General features: G+C 49.7%; 1 protein-coding gene across 2 annotated transcripts in view; it reads right to left on the minus strand.

Moving 5' to 3' along the window:
* Positions 1 to 17,840, minus strand: part of MAN2B1 (mannosidase alpha class 2B member 1) — a 55,621-nt gene extending 37,781 nt beyond the window's left edge. For both annotated transcript variants that reach the window (XR_003941492.1, XM_030196934.1), the window contains exons 1-11: positions 17,735 to 17,840; positions 14,096 to 14,198; positions 13,092 to 13,265; positions 12,810 to 13,003; positions 12,207 to 12,339; positions 11,722 to 11,867; positions 11,486 to 11,602; positions 11,245 to 11,327; positions 10,919 to 11,039; positions 4,061 to 4,139; positions 3,872 to 3,981 (exon numbers count right to left, since the gene is read on the minus strand). Coding sequence is in view for 1 of the 2 variants with exons in the window: in XM_030196934.1 (XP_030052794.1) it covers positions 3,872 to 3,981; positions 4,061 to 4,139; positions 10,919 to 11,039; positions 11,245 to 11,327; positions 11,486 to 11,602; positions 11,722 to 11,867; positions 12,207 to 12,339; positions 12,810 to 13,003; positions 13,092 to 13,265; positions 14,096 to 14,198; positions 17,735 to 17,812 (1,338 nt within the window). In the remaining variant the exon portion in view is untranslated. The remainder of the gene's footprint in view (positions 1 to 3,871; positions 3,982 to 4,060; positions 4,140 to 10,918; positions 11,040 to 11,244; positions 11,328 to 11,485; positions 11,603 to 11,721; positions 11,868 to 12,206; positions 12,340 to 12,809; positions 13,004 to 13,091; positions 13,266 to 14,095; positions 14,199 to 17,734) is intronic.
* Between the last annotated feature and the right edge of the window lie 552 nt (positions 17,841 to 18,392).

The raw sequence follows: 18,392 nt of genomic DNA on the forward strand, positions 1-18,392 counted from the left end.
TAGCCCAATTCCTCTAGATTCTGCTCCCGCTCTCCTCTTTTTATCCCCATGTGACCTGTCCAAGTTGGGATCTCCTACTTCATTGAAATCTCCCCCTAACAGCAGAGGAACTCCTTCTAGACCTGTTAGGTGATGTAGAAGTTTTTTATAGAATGTTTTGTTATAAGTGTTTGGAGCATAGATATTGCACAAAACCATGGGTTGACGTTCTATTGTCAGGTGTGCCAACACATATCTTCCTTCTTTATCTGCTATGATCTTATGTGTAATGATATGGATCCCTTTCTTGATCAGTATTATTACCCCTGCTTTTTTCCCCAGTGCTGGTGAATCATAATATGATCCTACCCACCATCGACATAATTTCTCATGTTCTTTGGCTGTTAAGTGTGTTTCCTGAAGCATTGCTACCGATACCTGTTGCTTATGAAGTGCTTGGAGGATCTTCTGCCGTTTAATCGGTGATGAGATACCTCCCACGTTCCATGTCACCACCTTAAGGACCATCACATATCCTCAAGCATTTCCTAAGCACCTGGCAATTATCTCTCTGTGTGCAGGAGGGGTCTCCCAGCCTATACCCCTCCCACTTCTGATATTGTAAGAATTCTCTAGATTCCCCTCCTTTTGAAGCTCTTTGTGTATTCCTTGTGTTGCCCTTCTCCCTTTCTACCCTGAAATACCTAATCTTCCCTCTACCCTCCCTCCCTCCCTCCCCCCTTCCCCTCTCCCCTCTCCCATCCTCCCGTCTTCCCCCCTTCCCCAAGTCTGAACAGCACCAAATGTGCTGTCTGCCTCCGTGCTACCGATCAGGGACCCCACCCCTACTTTTTTGCTTATGTTACATATTACCTCCCTCCCCCTTAAATTCACAGCCCCCCTTGTATAACATCAAATAACAGTATCAAAATCAACTTTAGTAATCACAACAGTTATAGTTACTGATCTTCTGCCTCTCGCTACCCCTTGTCGTTCAGCAATGTCACTCCCACTGATGAATCTCGGGTTTTTTACTCATGTGTCTCTTGATGCTTCCGAACTGTCTCTCTCCAGGCGGTCCACCAGTGTCTGCGCGGCTTCTACCGTGTCACAGATTCTCACTGTCCCATTATGTTGAATCCTGAGTTTAGCCGGATATAGTAAGCTGAATTTTATCCGCATTTTGTGTAGTCGCCCGCAAATGGGCGAAAATTGCTTACGTTGAAAGGACACTTTAGTGGAATAGTCTTGAAAGCATAATATCTTTTGTCCTTCCACTTCCAACGTTCCTCCTTTCCGAAGAGCTGTTAGGATCTCCATCTTATGTTGATAATTAAGAAGTCTCAGTATGACCACGCGTGGGCGTGCATTTGCCTCCTTCCTCGGCCCCAGACGATGCGTCCGTTCTATCTTCAGTTGTCCCACTGTGCTCTGATTTGGCAATAGCTTAGTGAGCCTGGGTTCCAGAAAGTCTCTCAGATCTGCATCTGGTATTGACTCTGGTATGCCTATCAGTCTGAGATTATTTCTACGCGAACGGTTTTCCAAATCATCCACTTTCTCTTCTAAAGTTAATACCGTTTTTTGGAGGTGTTCAATAGATTTAGAGGCTTCCTGTGAGGCATCTTCTACGTCACCTATCCGCTGCTGGACCTCCTGGAGTTCATTAGTAAATGTAGTAAACCTTTGGTCCATGCCATCAAGCTTATCAATTATTTGTTGTAACTTGTGGCTCATGGTTTCCTCTACCGCCATCCTCACCTCTGCTACTATTTCTGAGGCCCAAACCGAGCTCACTGGCGGCGATGGAGGCGGATTTTTCTCCGACATTTTTGGTCCTCCGCTCTTAGTTTTGTCCTTCTCCAGCTCTTTTTTTGTACTTCTAGTCGCCATGCAAACAGTTTTTGGGGATAACCACAGTTTGATCTGTCTGTGGAGTTTGTTGATATCACTTCTTTAGCCGACTACTTTGGGGAGCCTCGTGGCTCACTGCTGTGATAGCTCAAATTTTAGCCCAGACCCAGACTTCCGATTTTGCTGGCTATTGCATTGGGTTAGAGAGCTATTTACAATTCTTTTTATTTAGTTCTTTAAATTCTCTGAACTTTGTACATTCTGCTTCGCAATCGCCATTCGGGGCTGCGTTTGTTGTTTCCTCAGTGTCTCGCGGCACGCCTCCCCTGTCCCCCTTCGTTTCGCCGTTAGCTTCGCCGAGTTCTTTTACTCACTTTTATGCCTGGTAAGAAGATTTCTCAGCTTGCGGTTTTCAGCGCTCTTTTCTCGGCGCTATATTACCACGTGGGCGGACATCCGTCGTCGATCTGTTCCTCGCCCTTTCTTTCCTTTTCTGCCCCCGAATCGGGGTTTACGGGTCTCCATCGCGCCGCTGCATCTTCCAGAGGGGAGGGGAAGCAAAACCGCCGACTCTGGGAGTTATTTTATCTCGTTTTGGTGGGGTCCCCGATCGCAGCTAGCTGGAGCTCTCTCTTGCAGCGGCCATCTTGGCCGGCAGCTCCACCGGAAGTCCACACAGTTCGTTTTTTGCGGGGTGTGAAGTTGATTCATCCACCGCAGCATCAGGAGGTTCCTCAATGGGATTTGAATCTGGTGTTGGAAGTGTTAGTGAGTCCCCTCTTTGAGCCGTTGGGTTCGTGTACTTTTTAAGATCTCACTCTGAAGACAGTGTTTTTGGTTGCTATTGCTTCGGCTCAGCAAATTTCGGAGTTGCAGGCTTTGTCTCGTCATGCTTCTTTTTTGACTTTTTCTAAGGAAAAGGTGTCCCTGAAGCCCATACCTTCTTTCTTGCCCAAGGTAGTTTCATCTTTTCATGTTAATCAGGACATTTCTTTGCCAGTCTTGGGTGATAGATCGGGAGATTCGGGTCAATGCCATTTGGCTAAACTGGATGTTTGTCGAGTTTGCGTTCTTATTTATCAAGAGTTTTCGGGCCTCTGATAGGTTGTTTGTATTGTATGGGGGACCTAAGAAGGGGGCTGCAGCTTCTAAAGCAACGATATCCAGATGGTTGAAAGAGGCAGTTTCTTCGGCATATTTGCTCAAGGGGCGTGAGGTGCCTTCGGTACTTAAGGCGCATTCTACTTGGTGGGGGGGGGGGGGGTGGCTTACTCCTGGGCAGAAAGTAGTTTGATTCCTCCTCAAGATATTTGCAGGGCTGCTGTCTGGTCTTCTCTGCATTCTTTTGTGAAGCATTACAGGATTGATGTGCAGGCCAGAGTGTATGCGAATTTTGGTGCGGCAGTTCTGACTTCTGGTTTTCAACGTTCCCACCCATAGTTTATTACTGCTTTAGTACTTCCAAAGCATCTTGACCGGTCTGGAGGGTCGCTGAGGAAGGGGAAATTAGGTCTTACCTGCTAATGTTCTTTCCTTTAGACCCTCCAGACCAGTCAAAAACCCACCCGGTTTGTTTTAGTCTGGTGTGGGCTGCAGATTTGTCTTCTGTTTGTGTCCGAGTGTTGCTATGGCTGATAACGCTTTAGTTCTGGATTTCTAGTTCCTGGGGTCCAGTACTACTAGCCTTTGGGTTGTCAGGGGCGGACCATATCAATTTAGCATTCGGTCGTCAGAAGCACATTTGTGTTTGTTTTGAGTTCTGAGTACAGGGTTCTGGTTTTATGTTATTTGATTGTTCTTTTTCTGCTTTGTTATTGATTTACTGGCTGCTCGGGGGTTGACAGGTAGCTTATACATGGTTAAGTTTGTGTTCTCAGTCTTCCTCTGCTGGTAGGTGAGCATAACCCAAGCATCTTGACCGGTCTGGAGGGTCTAGAGGAAAGCAAATTAGCAGGTAAGACCTAATTTCACCTTTTCATCTATGTTTATTAATTATGCTCACTCTGAGTTCTGAAAGGGAAGACATGGCCATTGTTACCTGGCATGAGTCCCAGCCAGCAGCCAGGCGCCTGGCATAATCGTTGGCCACATGCTGCTTTTCTGTGCCGGAAACAGCGTCATGGTGCTGGGCCACAGCCATTGCGCGCTCTGTAAGAAAGGGCAGAGAACACTCAGTGTGTGCGCACAAGGCTGCTGAACGCTAGAGAACAAAAAAAGCAGGTCTTACTTAGGGTGGAGCTGTCACCCTTCCCGTAAGGTCCCTCCCTGGACATTGGGCCAGCCAAAACCTCCAGCTGGTTACACACCTGCCAGGAGACAGCAGTAGAGAAGCATTCAAAATCTGAGCGACAGCGTAGAAATGAGTTACATAAAATAGGTCCCTCACTTCCCTAGACTAAGTTACATTTAGGTGCACTCAGTCTCCAGGAAGCTTCCAATCAAAATTTGTATCTGAGGCAATGGAGGGTTAAGTGAGACTTTCCCAAGATCACATGAGGGGTGGCAGTAGGATTTGAACCCAGCTTTCCTGGTTCTTGGCCTACTGCTCTAACCACTAGGCTACTCCTATGAGCAGAGGGAACCAGCAACACAAATCAAACAGCAGCAGCAGAAACAGTATAGTGGGACCGGAGGGGAACAAGAAGTGGAGCCTTCAATCAAGAGGATTCAATACTTCACCCACTACACTGCATTTCTGCTCCTTATATCCTCCTATACCAGCTTGAGCAAAAAGTGCAGCAACGCAGAGTGAAAGCCCCCCCCCCCCCCCCCAACAGCTGCTGTACCCATGTTCAGTACCAGGTACCCCCCCCCAAGGCCTCAAAAGCAATGCACAGAAGAATTCATATGCAAATGATAAGCGTTCTTAATTTGCGCTAACAAAGGAAAAGGAAGGGGAGGAATGTGCCTGGCACATGCACACAATGGTTTTGCAGTAAGTGCAGCTCTTGTGCACATGTCCAGACAAACCTGAATTGGCAGCTCACAGCAGCGCTGTTCTTCTAGCTTTAAGCGTAGAAAAATGAGCATCGATGCATGTTTTCACTCTGGACTTTTACACATTTGTTTCTCAGTCTCAGCAAATGAAGACAAAAAGGTAAAATTATGTATCATACCTGATAATTTTTTTTCCATTAATCATAGCAGATCAATCCATAGACTGGTGGGTTGTGTCCATCTATCAGCAGGTGGAGATAGAGAGCAATCTTTTGCCTCCCTATATGTGGTCATGTGCTGCCGGAAACTCCTCAGTATGTCGATATCAAAGCTCCATCCGCAGCACTTAGAGAATTACACCCACAAAGGGACACTCTGCCCAGTTCACCACCGCCAAAGCGGGGGAGGGGAATCCGTCCAGCTCATCCCCGCGGAGCGGATGAGGGACACCACACCCGCTGATGCGGGGGGGATCTGGCTTATCCTGCTACCGCAACCGCGGGAGGCGCTGGCTTACCCCAAACACCGCCGAAGTGGGAGGGATACAAAGCTACCCTACTGCCACACGAAGCGGGAGGGAGCGCCGGCATAATTTAGTTACTAATCCAGCCACCGCCGAAACGGGGGGAGAGGAACGCAGCAGCTCACTGTAACACAGAATCGTTTCAACTCGAGGAAAATTCAATTGGAAGAACTTGAACACGAAGTTCTCCTGAACAAGAACTGAAGAGTATACTGGAACCTGAAATATAACCAGAACAACAAACAATACAGATATCTGGGGGGGGGGAATATGGATTGATCTGTTATGATTAATGGAAAGAAAATGATCAGGTATGATACATAATTTTACCTTCCATTTCATCAAGCAGATCAATCCATAGACTGGTGGGATGTACCGAAGCAGTACTCACCCAGGGCGGGACATGGAAATCCCTGAACGCAACAGTGAAGCTCCAAACCGGGGCTCGGCCCGAGCAGCCACATCCAAGCGGTAATGCCGCGAGAAGGTATGAGCCGACGCCCAAGTTGCCACTCTACAAATCTCTTCCAAGGAGACGGATCTGGACTCCGCCATCGATGCCGCTTGTGCTCTAGTAGAGTGGGCCTTCAGCTGAGTAGGCGGAAACTTCCCCGCAGCCACATAAGCTGCTGCAATCGTCTCCTTGACCCACCGTGCCACGGTAGGTTTAGATGCCTGCAGACCCTTACAAGGGCCTGCGAACAGCACGAACAGGTGATCCGACTTCCGGAAGTCATTGGTCACTTCCAAGTATCTGATGATGACTCGTCTCACATCCAGACGTTTGAGGGCAGGGTACTCCTCCGGGTAATCCTCCCTGCGAAAGGAGGGTAGGCAGAGCTGCTGACTCACATGGAAGTGAGAAACAATCTTGGGTAGAAAGGAAGGCACTGGGCGAATCAACACTCCTGCTTCAGTGAACCGCTGGAACGGCTCTCGACACGAGAGTGCCTGGATCTCAGAGACTCTTCTGGCTGGCGTGATGGCTACCAAAAAGACCGCTTTCAACATCAAGTCCTTCAGCGATGCCCTCGACAAGGGCTCAAAGGGCGGCTTCTGTAAGGCCCGAAGCACCAGATTGAGATTCCACGTAGGCACTATCGAGTGCCGAGGAGGGCGCAGGTAATTAACTCCTTTGAGAAAGCGCACCACATCTGGCTGTGACGCCAGGGAAGCACCCTTCAGGTGGCTCCTGAAGCAAGCTAAAGCTGCCACTTGGACTTTCAGGGAACTGAGTGACAGGCCCTTCTCCAGACCCTCTTGCAGGAACGCCAACACTGCCGATATTGGAGCAGTGGAGGGCGATAGAGAGCCTGCCTTGCACCACGATGTAAAGGTACGCCAAATCCTGGCGTAAGTAGTAGAAGTAGAGCGCTTCGTCGCTCTCAGCATAGTGGCGATGACCTTGTCTGAGAAGCCCTTCTTCCTCAGCTGCTTCCGCTCAAGAGCCAGGCCGTAAGACCAAAGGGGGAGGGATCCTCCACCACCACGGGACCCTGATGCAAGAGGCCCCGCTCCGCTGGCAGCCTCAGAGGGCCGTCCACTGCGAGCCTGATTAAGTCCGCATACCAGGGACGTCTGGGCCAATCCGGACCCACCAGGATCACCCGGCCCGGATGCTTTGCCACCCGGCCTAGAACTCTGCCCATCATGGGCCAGGGCGGGAACACGTAGAGAAGCTCCTGTGTTGGCCACTGCTGGAGAAGAGCATCGACTTCCAGAGAACGAGGGTCCCGTCCTCTGCTGAAGAACCGCGGCACTTGACAGTTGGCCGAGGATGCCATCAGATCCAGGCTCGGTGGGCCCCAGCGCCTCGTGATGTCCAAGAACGCCCGAGCCGACAGCTGCCACTCTCCTGGATCCAGAGTATGGCGGCTCAGAAAGTCCGCCTTGACATTCATGACTCCCGCAATGTGGGCCGCCGACAGCTGTTCCAGATTCGCTTCTGCCCACAGGCAGAGCTTCATGGCCTCCTTGGCTAGAGGAGCGCTCCTGGTACCTCCGTAGCGATTGACATATGCCACTGCCGTGGCATTGTTGGACAGGACCCGTACTGGCCTCAGCACCAGGACCGGAAGAAACTCCCGAAGCGCCAACCGAATGGCTCAGAGTTCCAGGAGGTTGATAGTCTGTTTTGCCTCTGCAGGCGACCAGAGGCCTGCGCTGTCCTCCCCAGGCAGTGGGCTCCCCAGCCCGTCAAGCAGGCGTCCGTCATGACAACCACCCACTCCGGGATTGTGAGGGGCATTCCTGCAGACAGTTTGTCTGGTCTCAGCCACCAATCCAGCGCCTTGCGCACCGTTGGATCCAAAGGAAGGCGTACAGCGTAATCCTCCGATACTGGAGTCCACCGCCGCAGCAGGGAGTGCAGTAGGGGTCTCATATGGGCCCTGGCCCAGGACACTACTTCCATCATGGCCGTCATGGATCCCAGGAGCTGCATATAGTCCCAAGCTCGAAGAGTGGAGGCTGATAGGAACTGGTCCACCTGGGCCCGAAGCCTGCCGCTCCGGTTGTCCGGCAGGAACACTCTGCCCGCTAGGGTGTCGAATCGGACTCCCAAGTAGTCCAGGGACTGAGTCGGGCGCAGCTGACTTTTCTCCCAGTTGATGACCCATCCCAGGGGGCTCAGAAGGGCAATCACCCTGTCCGTAGCCTTCCCACACTCTGCATAAGAGGGGGCCCGGATCAACCAGTCATCCAGATAGTGATGGACTTGTACTCCTTCCTTGCGGAGGTAAGCCACGATGACCACCATCACTTTGGAGAAGGTCCACGGGGCAGTGGCCAACCTGAAAGGGAGGGCTCTGAACTGGAAGTGTCGGCCCAGGACTGCGAAGCGCAGGAAGCGCTGATGAGGAGGCCAGATAGGAATATGTAAGTAAGCTTCCTTGATGTCCAAGGATGCCAGGAATTCCCCTTTCTTCACCGCAGCTATTACGGAGCAGATAGTCTCCATCCGGAAGTGCCGGACCTTCAAGGCCCGATTGACTCCCTTGAAGTCGAGAATAGGTCGAACAGAACCTTCTTTCTTCGGCACCACAAAGTAAATGGAGTAACACCCCTTGCCAAGTTGATTTACTGGCATCGACTGGCATCTCCCTGGGACCACTGTGCCCAGGGAGATCAGGTTGTTCAAAGTCTGTTGTATGGCAGCTGCTTTGACCTGGGACTTGCAGGGAGAGTTTACAAACCCGTCTCTCAAGGGCCGGCAGAACTCCAGCTTGTAGCCGTCTCTGATGACTTCCAGGTCCACTCGCCCAGGAATGAGGACAACCTTCCTCCTATCTGCACTGAGCCATGGACCAGGTCCCCCTCATTCGGTATGCGACCCTGGGGGAGGGCCGGAGGACGAACCTCCGGGTCGGCGGTCCCTGTGAAAGGAATGCTGCTTGGGGGAGAAGTTCCGTTTGAAGGAAACGGAGGCAGAGGAGTCCGACTTGCCCGGGCGGTACCGACGGGCTTCCTGGAACCGGCCCTTGGAGGAACCAGGGCGAGCACTGCTGGCCCGATTCCTGACCTCTGGCAACCTCTTGCCCTTGGACGTGCCGAGCTCCGTCACGATCTTCTCCAGCTCATCCCCAAAGAGCAGCTACCTTTAAAAGGCAACTTGGCTAGGCGAGATTTAGAGGCATGATCAGTCGACCAATGCTTAAGCCAGAGCCACCGCCTCGCAGAGACCGTCTGGGCCATACCTTTGGTCGAGGCTCTCAAGACATCATACAGTAAGTCTGCCAAGTAGGCCAAGCCCGACTCCAGGGTCGGCCATTCCGCCCTCCAGGAAGGGTCCGAGGGGGAAGCCTGCTGCAAAACATTCAGGCACGCCCTGGCCACATAGGAGCCGCAAACCGAGGCTTGCAGACTCAGGGCTGCCGCCTCAAAGGACGACTTTAAGGCCACCTCCATTCTCCTGTTCTGAGCGTCTTTCAGGGCAGTGCCGTTTTCTTAGTCACGGCAGTGATTAAGGAATCTACCGTTGGCCAGATAAAGGCTTCCCGTTCCCCCTCTGGCAGGGGGTACAGACGGGACATAGCCCTGGCTACTTTCAGGCTTGCTTCCGCGGCATCCCATTGCACCGAAATTAAGGCCTGCATGGCTTCATGCACGTGGAAGGTTCTAGGCAGGCGCTTCGTTCCCAGCATAATGGTGGAGCCAGCCAAGGCTGAGAGCGAGCCTTCCTCCGGAGAGGCAATCTTCAAAATGCTCAAGGCCTGCCCTAGCAGGTTAGGCAAATCCTCCGAACAAAAAAGGCGCACTGCGGAGGGGTCATCCGCTCCATCCGAGCGAGGGTCAGTCTCTTCCATAGAGTCCGCAAAGAATCTCTGGGAGAACTCAGACACGCTGCCGTCATCCACGTCCGAGGAGACCGAGTCCCCTAGTGGCTGAAAATCCACCCGAGGGCGTTTGAGCACAGAGGCCTCCTCACTCTTATCAGACAAGGGAGCGGGGGCCGCGTTCTGCATAAGAAAGGCCTGATGCAGCAGCAAAATGAACTCAGGGGAGAAACCCCCTAGCCTGCGTATTTCTGCAGCTTGCGCCGCGGCCCTAGAGGCACTTTCAGCCTGCAATCCCAAGATCGGAGGGGAGGTGCGATGCGCGTCCAAAATGGCATCCAGCGCGAAACTCAGAGAAGGAGCCGCGCGGGAAGAAGGGCGTTTTAATTTTGCCGACTTCTTACTGTCGCCTGATTCAAGGGTGAGCAAGCTGTTAACGTCTCCCATCTCGCGGGCGGCCCAAGAAGAAGCCGACCAAGCCGCGTGGCCGGCCACGACTGGGAGGGCGGCCAGCGGGGGATGGGCGCCTAAGGCGGGAAAGGCCACCGGAGGAAAAACCGCTGAACTCTCCTGGCTCCGAAAGGGCGCCCAAAAAAGGCGACTATCTTTGAGCCCCCCACTTCCCCGCTAGGTGCGCGAACGCGTTCCGGGGAGCGTCTTTTCGCGCCCTTGCCATCCGAGGCCATAGCCACGTGGGGGACCGTTCGGGGAACCCCCTGCCCGCAATAAAAGGTAAAAATTACCTGCTTCTTGCTCCGAGCTGCGACGACTTGTTCCAGTGAGTAGCTGTAAATGGACGTCCTTTTTGAACATTTTTTAAAAAAAAATTTTTAAACGGAGCCAGCGGGAGGGGGGAGAAAAGGAGGGACCTGGCACCACCAGGTTTGCACTTGCTTACAAAGAGCCCTCAACCCCAGGTACTCAACAAAACCTAAACAATTAGGCTTGGAGTCCTAGCCAGAGCTGCTGCTGTGCGACCACACACATGCTGAGATAGAGAACATACTGGGGAGTTTCCGGCAGCACATGACCACATATAGGGAGACAAAAGATTGCTCTCTATCTCCACCTGCTGGTAGATGGACACAACCCACCAGTCTATGGATTGATCTGCTTGATGAAATGGAAGCCACAGTTTAATGTGGAAAATTGACAAGTCTTCTAAAAACCTGGCATTTCCTTCTGTACTCACAGCCATCTTTACCATACGCTCAAGCACAATAACATGCGTGTAAATCGGGCACAAACTGCTTAATGCTGACGTTAGTTTTGAACATTCCCCCTTTCCTATCATCCTAGATAAGCATCAGCCCCTACACATTCCTCTTTCTACAGGAACAGGGGTCCTCACCTGCAAGAAATTATTGCTCGCCCTCTCGTAGCGCTTGAACCCAGGCCGGCTGGTAAAATATCCAGTCCAGAACTGATATGGACCGTCCGCATACGGGAAAAGGTCTTCCTGTGTCAGAGACCTGTGAGGAGAAGGACAGGGATCTGGTGCTAATCTAAGGCCATCGTCTCTCTAAGAACACACATGGTACTGACGCAAAAATCTCAGTCAATGATCACCCAGGAGCTAAATCTCAATGACTGCATCCACAGGTCTCGAAGGCAGTGTGGAGCCAGATGGGACAGATACATCCCCTCCCCCACCCCATTCCGCTCTGCTCTTCCTACCAGGAGAGGTTGGCCTGGTGCAGTTGGTTCAGGTAGCAGCTAGGTGTAGAGTACAGGACATTCACGTTACTGCCACTGGACTGCTGCAGAAATAAAACAAAAATCAACCTAAGAATGCATCTGAGACTGGGGCGGTGGGGGGGGTCATTACACACTTCTGAAGCAACGAAGCACAGAACCATGCACAGCCAGATCACAGATTGTCCTTTTACATGGTGGGAAAGCCCTCCCCTCCTAGTACCTGGGCATTCACGTAATGGATCAGTTTGTCCATGTTCTTATACCACAGCTGGGCATTCTCGTAGTGAAAGTCTGAGCCCATCGTCATGATGAGATGGTTAGTTCGGTACACTTCGGCCTGCAAAGAGGAACATATTCTGATTCACCTGCTTTTCCCCATCTACCCTTCCCCCCCCCCCCCCCCCCCCCCCCCCCCCCCCCCCCCCCCCGCTTTCCCATTCCTGACCCCACGCACACCTGTGAATACGCAACTGCCAGGAACCTGGAAACGATGATGTCCACATTATAACCCTCCAGGGATTCATCATCCATCACGGGATCATCGGAGCAGAGCCCATCCCAGCACATGAAAGCAGGGGGGTTGTACCCGTTTGGTAACACACCTGGAGAGTAAAAGGCCACTTTCCGGCATTGACAGTCAATTGTGCTGTCTGAAACCCATTACCCACATGTCCTTCATGCCACTGCTCTCCTGTGCTCCCAGTCCCTTCACCCCCCCCCCCCCCCCCAACACACACAAATACTCAGAGCTGCAGAATTTACCCCACACCTACACCTCCTGCCTCCTTGTTCTCCCCAGGACCTTGTGAATGGGCACACCAGCTGCCTAAATTAACCAAAAATGTTCTAAGACTATGCAGTACTCCCCCAGCTACTCCCCACCCAGCTACTCCTTCATGCCACCCTTTGCTCCCACAGCCCCTTCCCCACCCAGTGCTCACCAGTGAAGAGATCTGCTGCCGCAGGCTGCAGGCTGGCACTGCCCCGCCAGATAAACTCCATTTTTTGCAGATTCTCTCGATTCATTTTGTCTTGGTAATCCAGGCGACCAATGAAATAACCATCGAAACCCATCTCACCAGAGAAAGGGGAGGGCACAAGGAAATGAGAAGTCTCTCAAGGTAATCCAATACTGAAAAGATATCTAACTACAGGACAGTCACTCCATCCCTTCCCCCAACCTCAATTCCTATCCGGCCTCTGACAATTCAGTAGAAGTGGGAACCTACAGTGGACTCCAGATGCGTGAGAGAACTATCAAAAAGCCAGATCCTTTTTCTGCTATGTAACACTCAACTACTCACCACTAGTCAGTTCAGTGACCTAAAGCCAAGAGCTCATACTGTTAGCCATCTCGAGTCTTTGGTTCTATTCCAGAACATAGGAAATGGACCACAGTGATTAACACTGGCCGTAGGTGCCAATCAGTACCTGACAGAAGAGGATGTGGCCCTAGTGTCTCATCTTCTCAAAGAAATCTGAAAATCCCTTGCAGCTTTCTCCCCACCCACATCCCCCCTTTTAATGTTCCAGCACTGGCATACCTGGGCAAAGAGGGACGCCTGCTCACGGGAGTGTCCAAACGGATCAATATGCCAAGCCACTCGTGGGCGGCCACACTCCCCAAAGGTTTCCTCCAGGAACTGCAAGCCCAAAGTCATCTGATCAATCATGGCACTGTAGTGCGTGGCTCCCTCGTCATTCATACACCAGCCTCCATTAACGAACTCCAGTCGCCCTGCAGGAAGGGAAAAGAGTCAGTGAGGGCTCTCTTACCTCCCATGGTCTCCTGCTTCTGCACTTGTCATTTTAAACTCTCTCCTCACCTTCGTTAACAAGCTGTATTACTGACAGTTTCATGCCCTCTGACTGCTGCTTCCACCAACGGTAGAAGAATGCAACCTCCACATAGATAAAGCGCTTGGTTGGGTCTGCCATGAGCTGAGGGATCACAGAGTCCAGGATGTACTGCACCCCAGCCCGCTGAATGTTTGTCTTGGCTGCCAGCGTGTGCAGGACAGAATAGAAACAATTAATGATGCAAGCAGACAACATAATACAAGCAGAGAGTCAGGAAGGAAAGTAGTAATAAGGATTCAGCATTGCAAATGGAAGTTTCAAGGACCTCTACCCCAAAGACCTTACAATTTGCACATGAACAAAAGGAGGTAACAATGCAAACTGATACGAGGCTCTGCAGGTTTCAGAGCTCCACATAGCAGCCTGCCACTCTGCTTTTTTAAGGACACAGCACACAAATGATTCTAGTTTCACTATTTAATAGGAGATTAGTATTTCATTTCACATTTTAGATCTTCCCTCAATCTTTCTTTACCCTCATAAAGCATAACTGTAGCGGTGGCTACCCAGTGGGTGGCTTGGTTCTATTTTGGTCTGTTCCATGCCCAGGTGTTTGGATAGTAAAGTCGTCAAATTCATTGGATATTTGTTCCATGACGATGATTCACTCTATAGAAGAGCTCAAGGTGATGACAAGGGCCGCAACAAAAGCATTAGAATCATAGATACAACCTTCATTCCCATCCGCGCAGGAAGCAGGTGCTGAAGTCCCAAGGATGTCTTCAGGCTGTCTCAACGCCTCCAATATAATCAAGGCTATAACTGGCAGATGCATTAATCATAACCTCCATGGTCAGAGCAGCATTTAAACAGACCTTGAATCCAAACTCCCAGTAACCAAAGCAAAACCCAAAGCTGCATTAGCAGTCCCTGTAACTGGTGCACACACACTTAGTTTAGTTTAATGAATAATGCGATATGCCACCTTTCAAGCCACTTATCACAGAGCAGCACCATCACTGAAACTCACCTCCATAGAAATACTGGTCCACAGTTTTCAGCCAGCCCACATCATTGTGGGTGTGGGGCACCAGATGGACATTCAAAAGGCCTGGTTTGGTGGCAGGGCAGGACTAGAGAAAAAAAGTCAGCATATAAGAAATAACTCAGAGCAGCTCCTTCCTGAAACCAACAGTGAACAAAGGGTGCAGACAAAAAAAAAAAAGAAAAGGCAGTGAAGAAATGGACGGCTTTCTGCACTTTTCCAGCAGATGATTGTGCGCTCTAGGGATTTGTAAGATGGGAACCACAAGAGGAGCAGAGAATAGGGTGAAAGCTGGCTGCACTGATGGAAGAGAAAATCTTGTTTTTACCTACTTCCCCAAGTAGGAGCCTGACCCTTTTCTCATTGTGTCAGCCTGCCCTAGAGCAATCCCCGGAGATCCACATCCAGGCTCTGGGGCTGAGACAGATCCAGGGTACTTATTATTCAAATCTTTTTATTGATAATTGAAAAGAACCATACAAGCATAAAAATTCAACATTTTAGTATTATTAACACAATTGTCTCCATTCAGAACTAGTTCAAACAGTCAAACAAATTCTTCTATGTTTCTATACCCTTCCCCTCCTTTCTCCCATCTCTATTATAAAATGTTTTATCAACGTGTTTGAAAACAAAGCCAGGAATAACTATCCAAGACTCTTAATAACTCCCTTAAGCAACTATTGACAGGTAAAATAATATGTGTCCTCAGTTACAAATCAGCATCCTAAAATTAACATCCATCAGTAGTACCAATCCCAGCCTATGTCATTAGTGTGCTGTCTATTATTATCAATGATGGAGTTGAGGTCTCCTCCTCCCTCCTCCATATGTTCTTCCAATTGCTTCTTCTTAAAAATCCCCTATTTCCCACCCCCCTCCCTTTCCCTCCCCAACAGGAAGTTTCCCATACTCTCAGGGGATCTATATCACCAGCCAGTGTTACTAATTATGTCATGCAGGAATGTGGGGGTCTCCCAGTCGATTAAGAATAAAACTGCGGGCTCTAGGTGCAAGATTATGTATATAGTTCCTCCAGGTCAAATACAGTTCTTTCTGTTTTTTGAGTCTCAAAGAAACGTCTCGCAATTCCATCAGCAACAAGGCATGGAATCTATTACGCCATTGCCAATACGTGGGTGGTTCGGGCTTAACCCAATTGACCATTATGCATTTTTTGCCTATCAAACATGCTTTATAAATCAATAGATTATGATGGCCAGCCCCAGTCTCCAACACAGCATCTTCCCCCAGGAGAACCTGTTCGGAGCGTGGTGTGATGTGTTCATTTAACAAAAATCCCAAAAATCTAAATATCCTAGCCCAGAACCGCTGGATTCTCTGGCATTCCCACAGGGCGTGGTAAAAAGTACAGGGGGCCCTAGTACACTTTTCACAAACAGGGGAATCCACTCCTCCCATTTTATAAAGCCTCGATTTAGATGTATAGGCTCGAAAAATCACCCTTCCTTGGCATTCTCTCAGTTCTGCACTATGTATTTTTCTGGGGATCTGTCTCATATTGCTCAGAAGCATTTGCAGTGTTATCACTCTTTTAGTATCCACCGACCATTTTGTTATAAGATGCTCTATGTGCTTATGCTTTTCGTGCTGCAGAAGCCGTTTGTGTAGTATTGATATCGATATGGCTTCGTCTGTTGGTAGCTCGTAAAATTTGTCTATTTTATGGGGTATATCCATAGCGAGCGATTGTTTAGGGATCCCTACTATATAGTGGGAAAGCTGTTGGTACGCAAAGGTGTCCATCCATGTTATCACTCCGAGTCCCAATGAGTTCAACCGTTTAATCTTACCAGTGAAGTCTACCCTATCTTGTATATTATGAATCCCTTTTTGTCCCCAAATTTTAAATTGTAAATTGTCCATACCTGGAAGAAAATCTCCATTCCCCCTTATAGGCAGTAGCCCATTTTGATGCACATTAAAGGTCCATGTACGGCCTAAATCTCTCCACAACAGCCTAAGCGGTCTAATCAATAAACTATTCCTGATAGTTTTCGGGAGAGAGGATTGTTTGGCTTGCAACACGTATTGCAGGTGCAATGGACTAACCCATTTTTCCTCCTCGTTTCTTGGCGTATGATAAGCTGTTCCCATTAACCAATCCCCCATGTGCCTCATTAAGCAGGCTCTATTATATCGCATTAAGTCTAGCACTCCCATTCCTCCTCTTTCCCAAGTATCTAACAGGTTTCGCCAGGTTATCTGGGGCCTTTTCTTATTCCAAAAAAACTTTGAAAGCTTACCCATCAATTTTCTCCAGTCTCTTTTCAAGAAGTATATTGGCAATATCTGAAACCAATAGAGCCATTTCGGGAAGAGTATCATATTAAATAAGGCGATTCGTCCCAAAAGTGAGAGTGGATCCAGGGTACTTATAAGGTTGCGCCCTTTCCCCGGTTACTAGGATCCATACATTTCCCTCTCTCACTAGTTACTGGATGTCTACAGCTCCCTCCCACCTACCCCAATTACTAGATATTTAGAGAGTCCTCCCCCTACCCCTGGGGTTACACACAAGCCCCTTCTCTCTTCCCATTTACCGGATATCCATAGATCCCTTTCCTTCCTTGGTTAGTGGATAGCTGCAAGCCTCTCCTTTCTTTTCACATACCGGATATCCGTAGATCCCTCTCCCTCCCGGGTTAGTGGATATCCACAGATCCCTCTCCCACACTGGTTACCAGATATCCGCAGATCCCTCTCCCGTTACTAGATTATCCACAGGTCCTACACCGGTTACAGGATATACTACTACTAGTTAACATTTCTATAGCTATACAAGGCATACGCAGCGCTACGCAGATCCTTCTCCCTCCCCGTTTACCGGATTATCTGCAGCTACCTCGTCCTCCCCGGTTACTGGATATCTGCAAATCCCTCTCCCTCCCTGGTTACTGGATATCTACAGATACCTCTCTGGTTAGCTGGTGGTGGGAGGCAGGGCAGACTTATACGGTCTGTGCCCTGAAAAAGACAGGTACAAATCAAGGTAAGATGCACATGTGAGTTTATCTTGTTGGGCAGACTGGATGGACGGTGCAGGTCTTTTTCTGCCGTCATCTACTATGTTACTGGATTAGCCACAGATCCCTCTCCCTCCCCCGTTACTGGATGTCTACAGCACCCTCTCCGGTTATTAGATATCAATAGAAATCAAACAAAATAAAACATGGAAAAGAAAATAAGATAATACCTTTTTTATTTGGACATTACTTAATACATTTCTTGATTAGCTTTCGAAGGTTGCCCTTCTTCGTCAGATCTGACAAAGAAGGGCAACCTTGAAAGCTAATCAAGAAATGTATTAAGTTATGTCCAATAAAAAAGGTATCATCTTATTTTCTTTTCCATGCTTTATTTTGTTTGATTTCTATTGATAACCTTAAGAGTGGACTAACACGGCTACCACACTCCTCTACTTAAGACGGTTATTGGATGAAATACATATCCCTCTCCTGCCCCAGTTACTGGATTATCCACAAATCCCTCTCCATTCCCGGTTACTGGATAATCCACAGATCCCTCTCCCGGTTATTGGATTATCCATAGATCCCTCTCCGGTTACTGGATATCCGCAGATCCCTCCCCGGTCCTAGTTACCTGATATCCACAGGCTTCCAGCTCTCTCAAGAACGGGAGGAGAAACAGAAAAAGCAACTGCTGCATCGCCGCCGCCATCACTAGCCCGCGGTCATATGATCTGTAGCAGCTGACACTTCGGTCCAGACCCAATGTAACATGGCGTCGACTCCCCTCCAATCAGCCAATGAGTGGGCAGGGCCTTCGCAGGCGCGGGGCGTGACTCTGCCTTCTGACGCCCATCACTGTGGAAGGTCACGTGTGGCTTAATAGCGCTTTTAAAAGGAAGCAGGGCGAACGGGGGGAAAATCCTTTTAAAAGGAATCGGACTGGAGTCGGGGGGGGGGGGGATATTTTAAAAGGCTGCGGAGAGTGGGGAGGGAGAAAGGTTTTTGAAAGGCAGCAGAGAGGGGAAAACGGTTTTAAAAGGAAGCAAAGAGGGGACGGGAGGGAGGGAGAAGTGCTTTTAAAACGAGAATAGGAAGGAAGGAGGGGTCCTGCTTTAAAAAAAGGAAACAGAGGGGAAAGGGGAGTAGGGAAGCGCTTTTAAAAGGTAGCATTGTTTGTCCTAATTAGATTGTAAGCTCTGTCGCACAGGGACGGTCTCTTCATGTTCAAATGTACAGCTGCGTACGTTTAGTAGCGCTTTAGAAATAAGTAGTAGTAGTAGCATGGGGCA

This window comes from Microcaecilia unicolor, chromosome 3 (genome assembly GCF_901765095.1).
Source record: "Microcaecilia unicolor chromosome 3, aMicUni1.1, whole genome shotgun sequence".
NCBI lineage: Eukaryota > Metazoa > Chordata > Amphibia > Gymnophiona > Siphonopidae > Microcaecilia > Microcaecilia unicolor.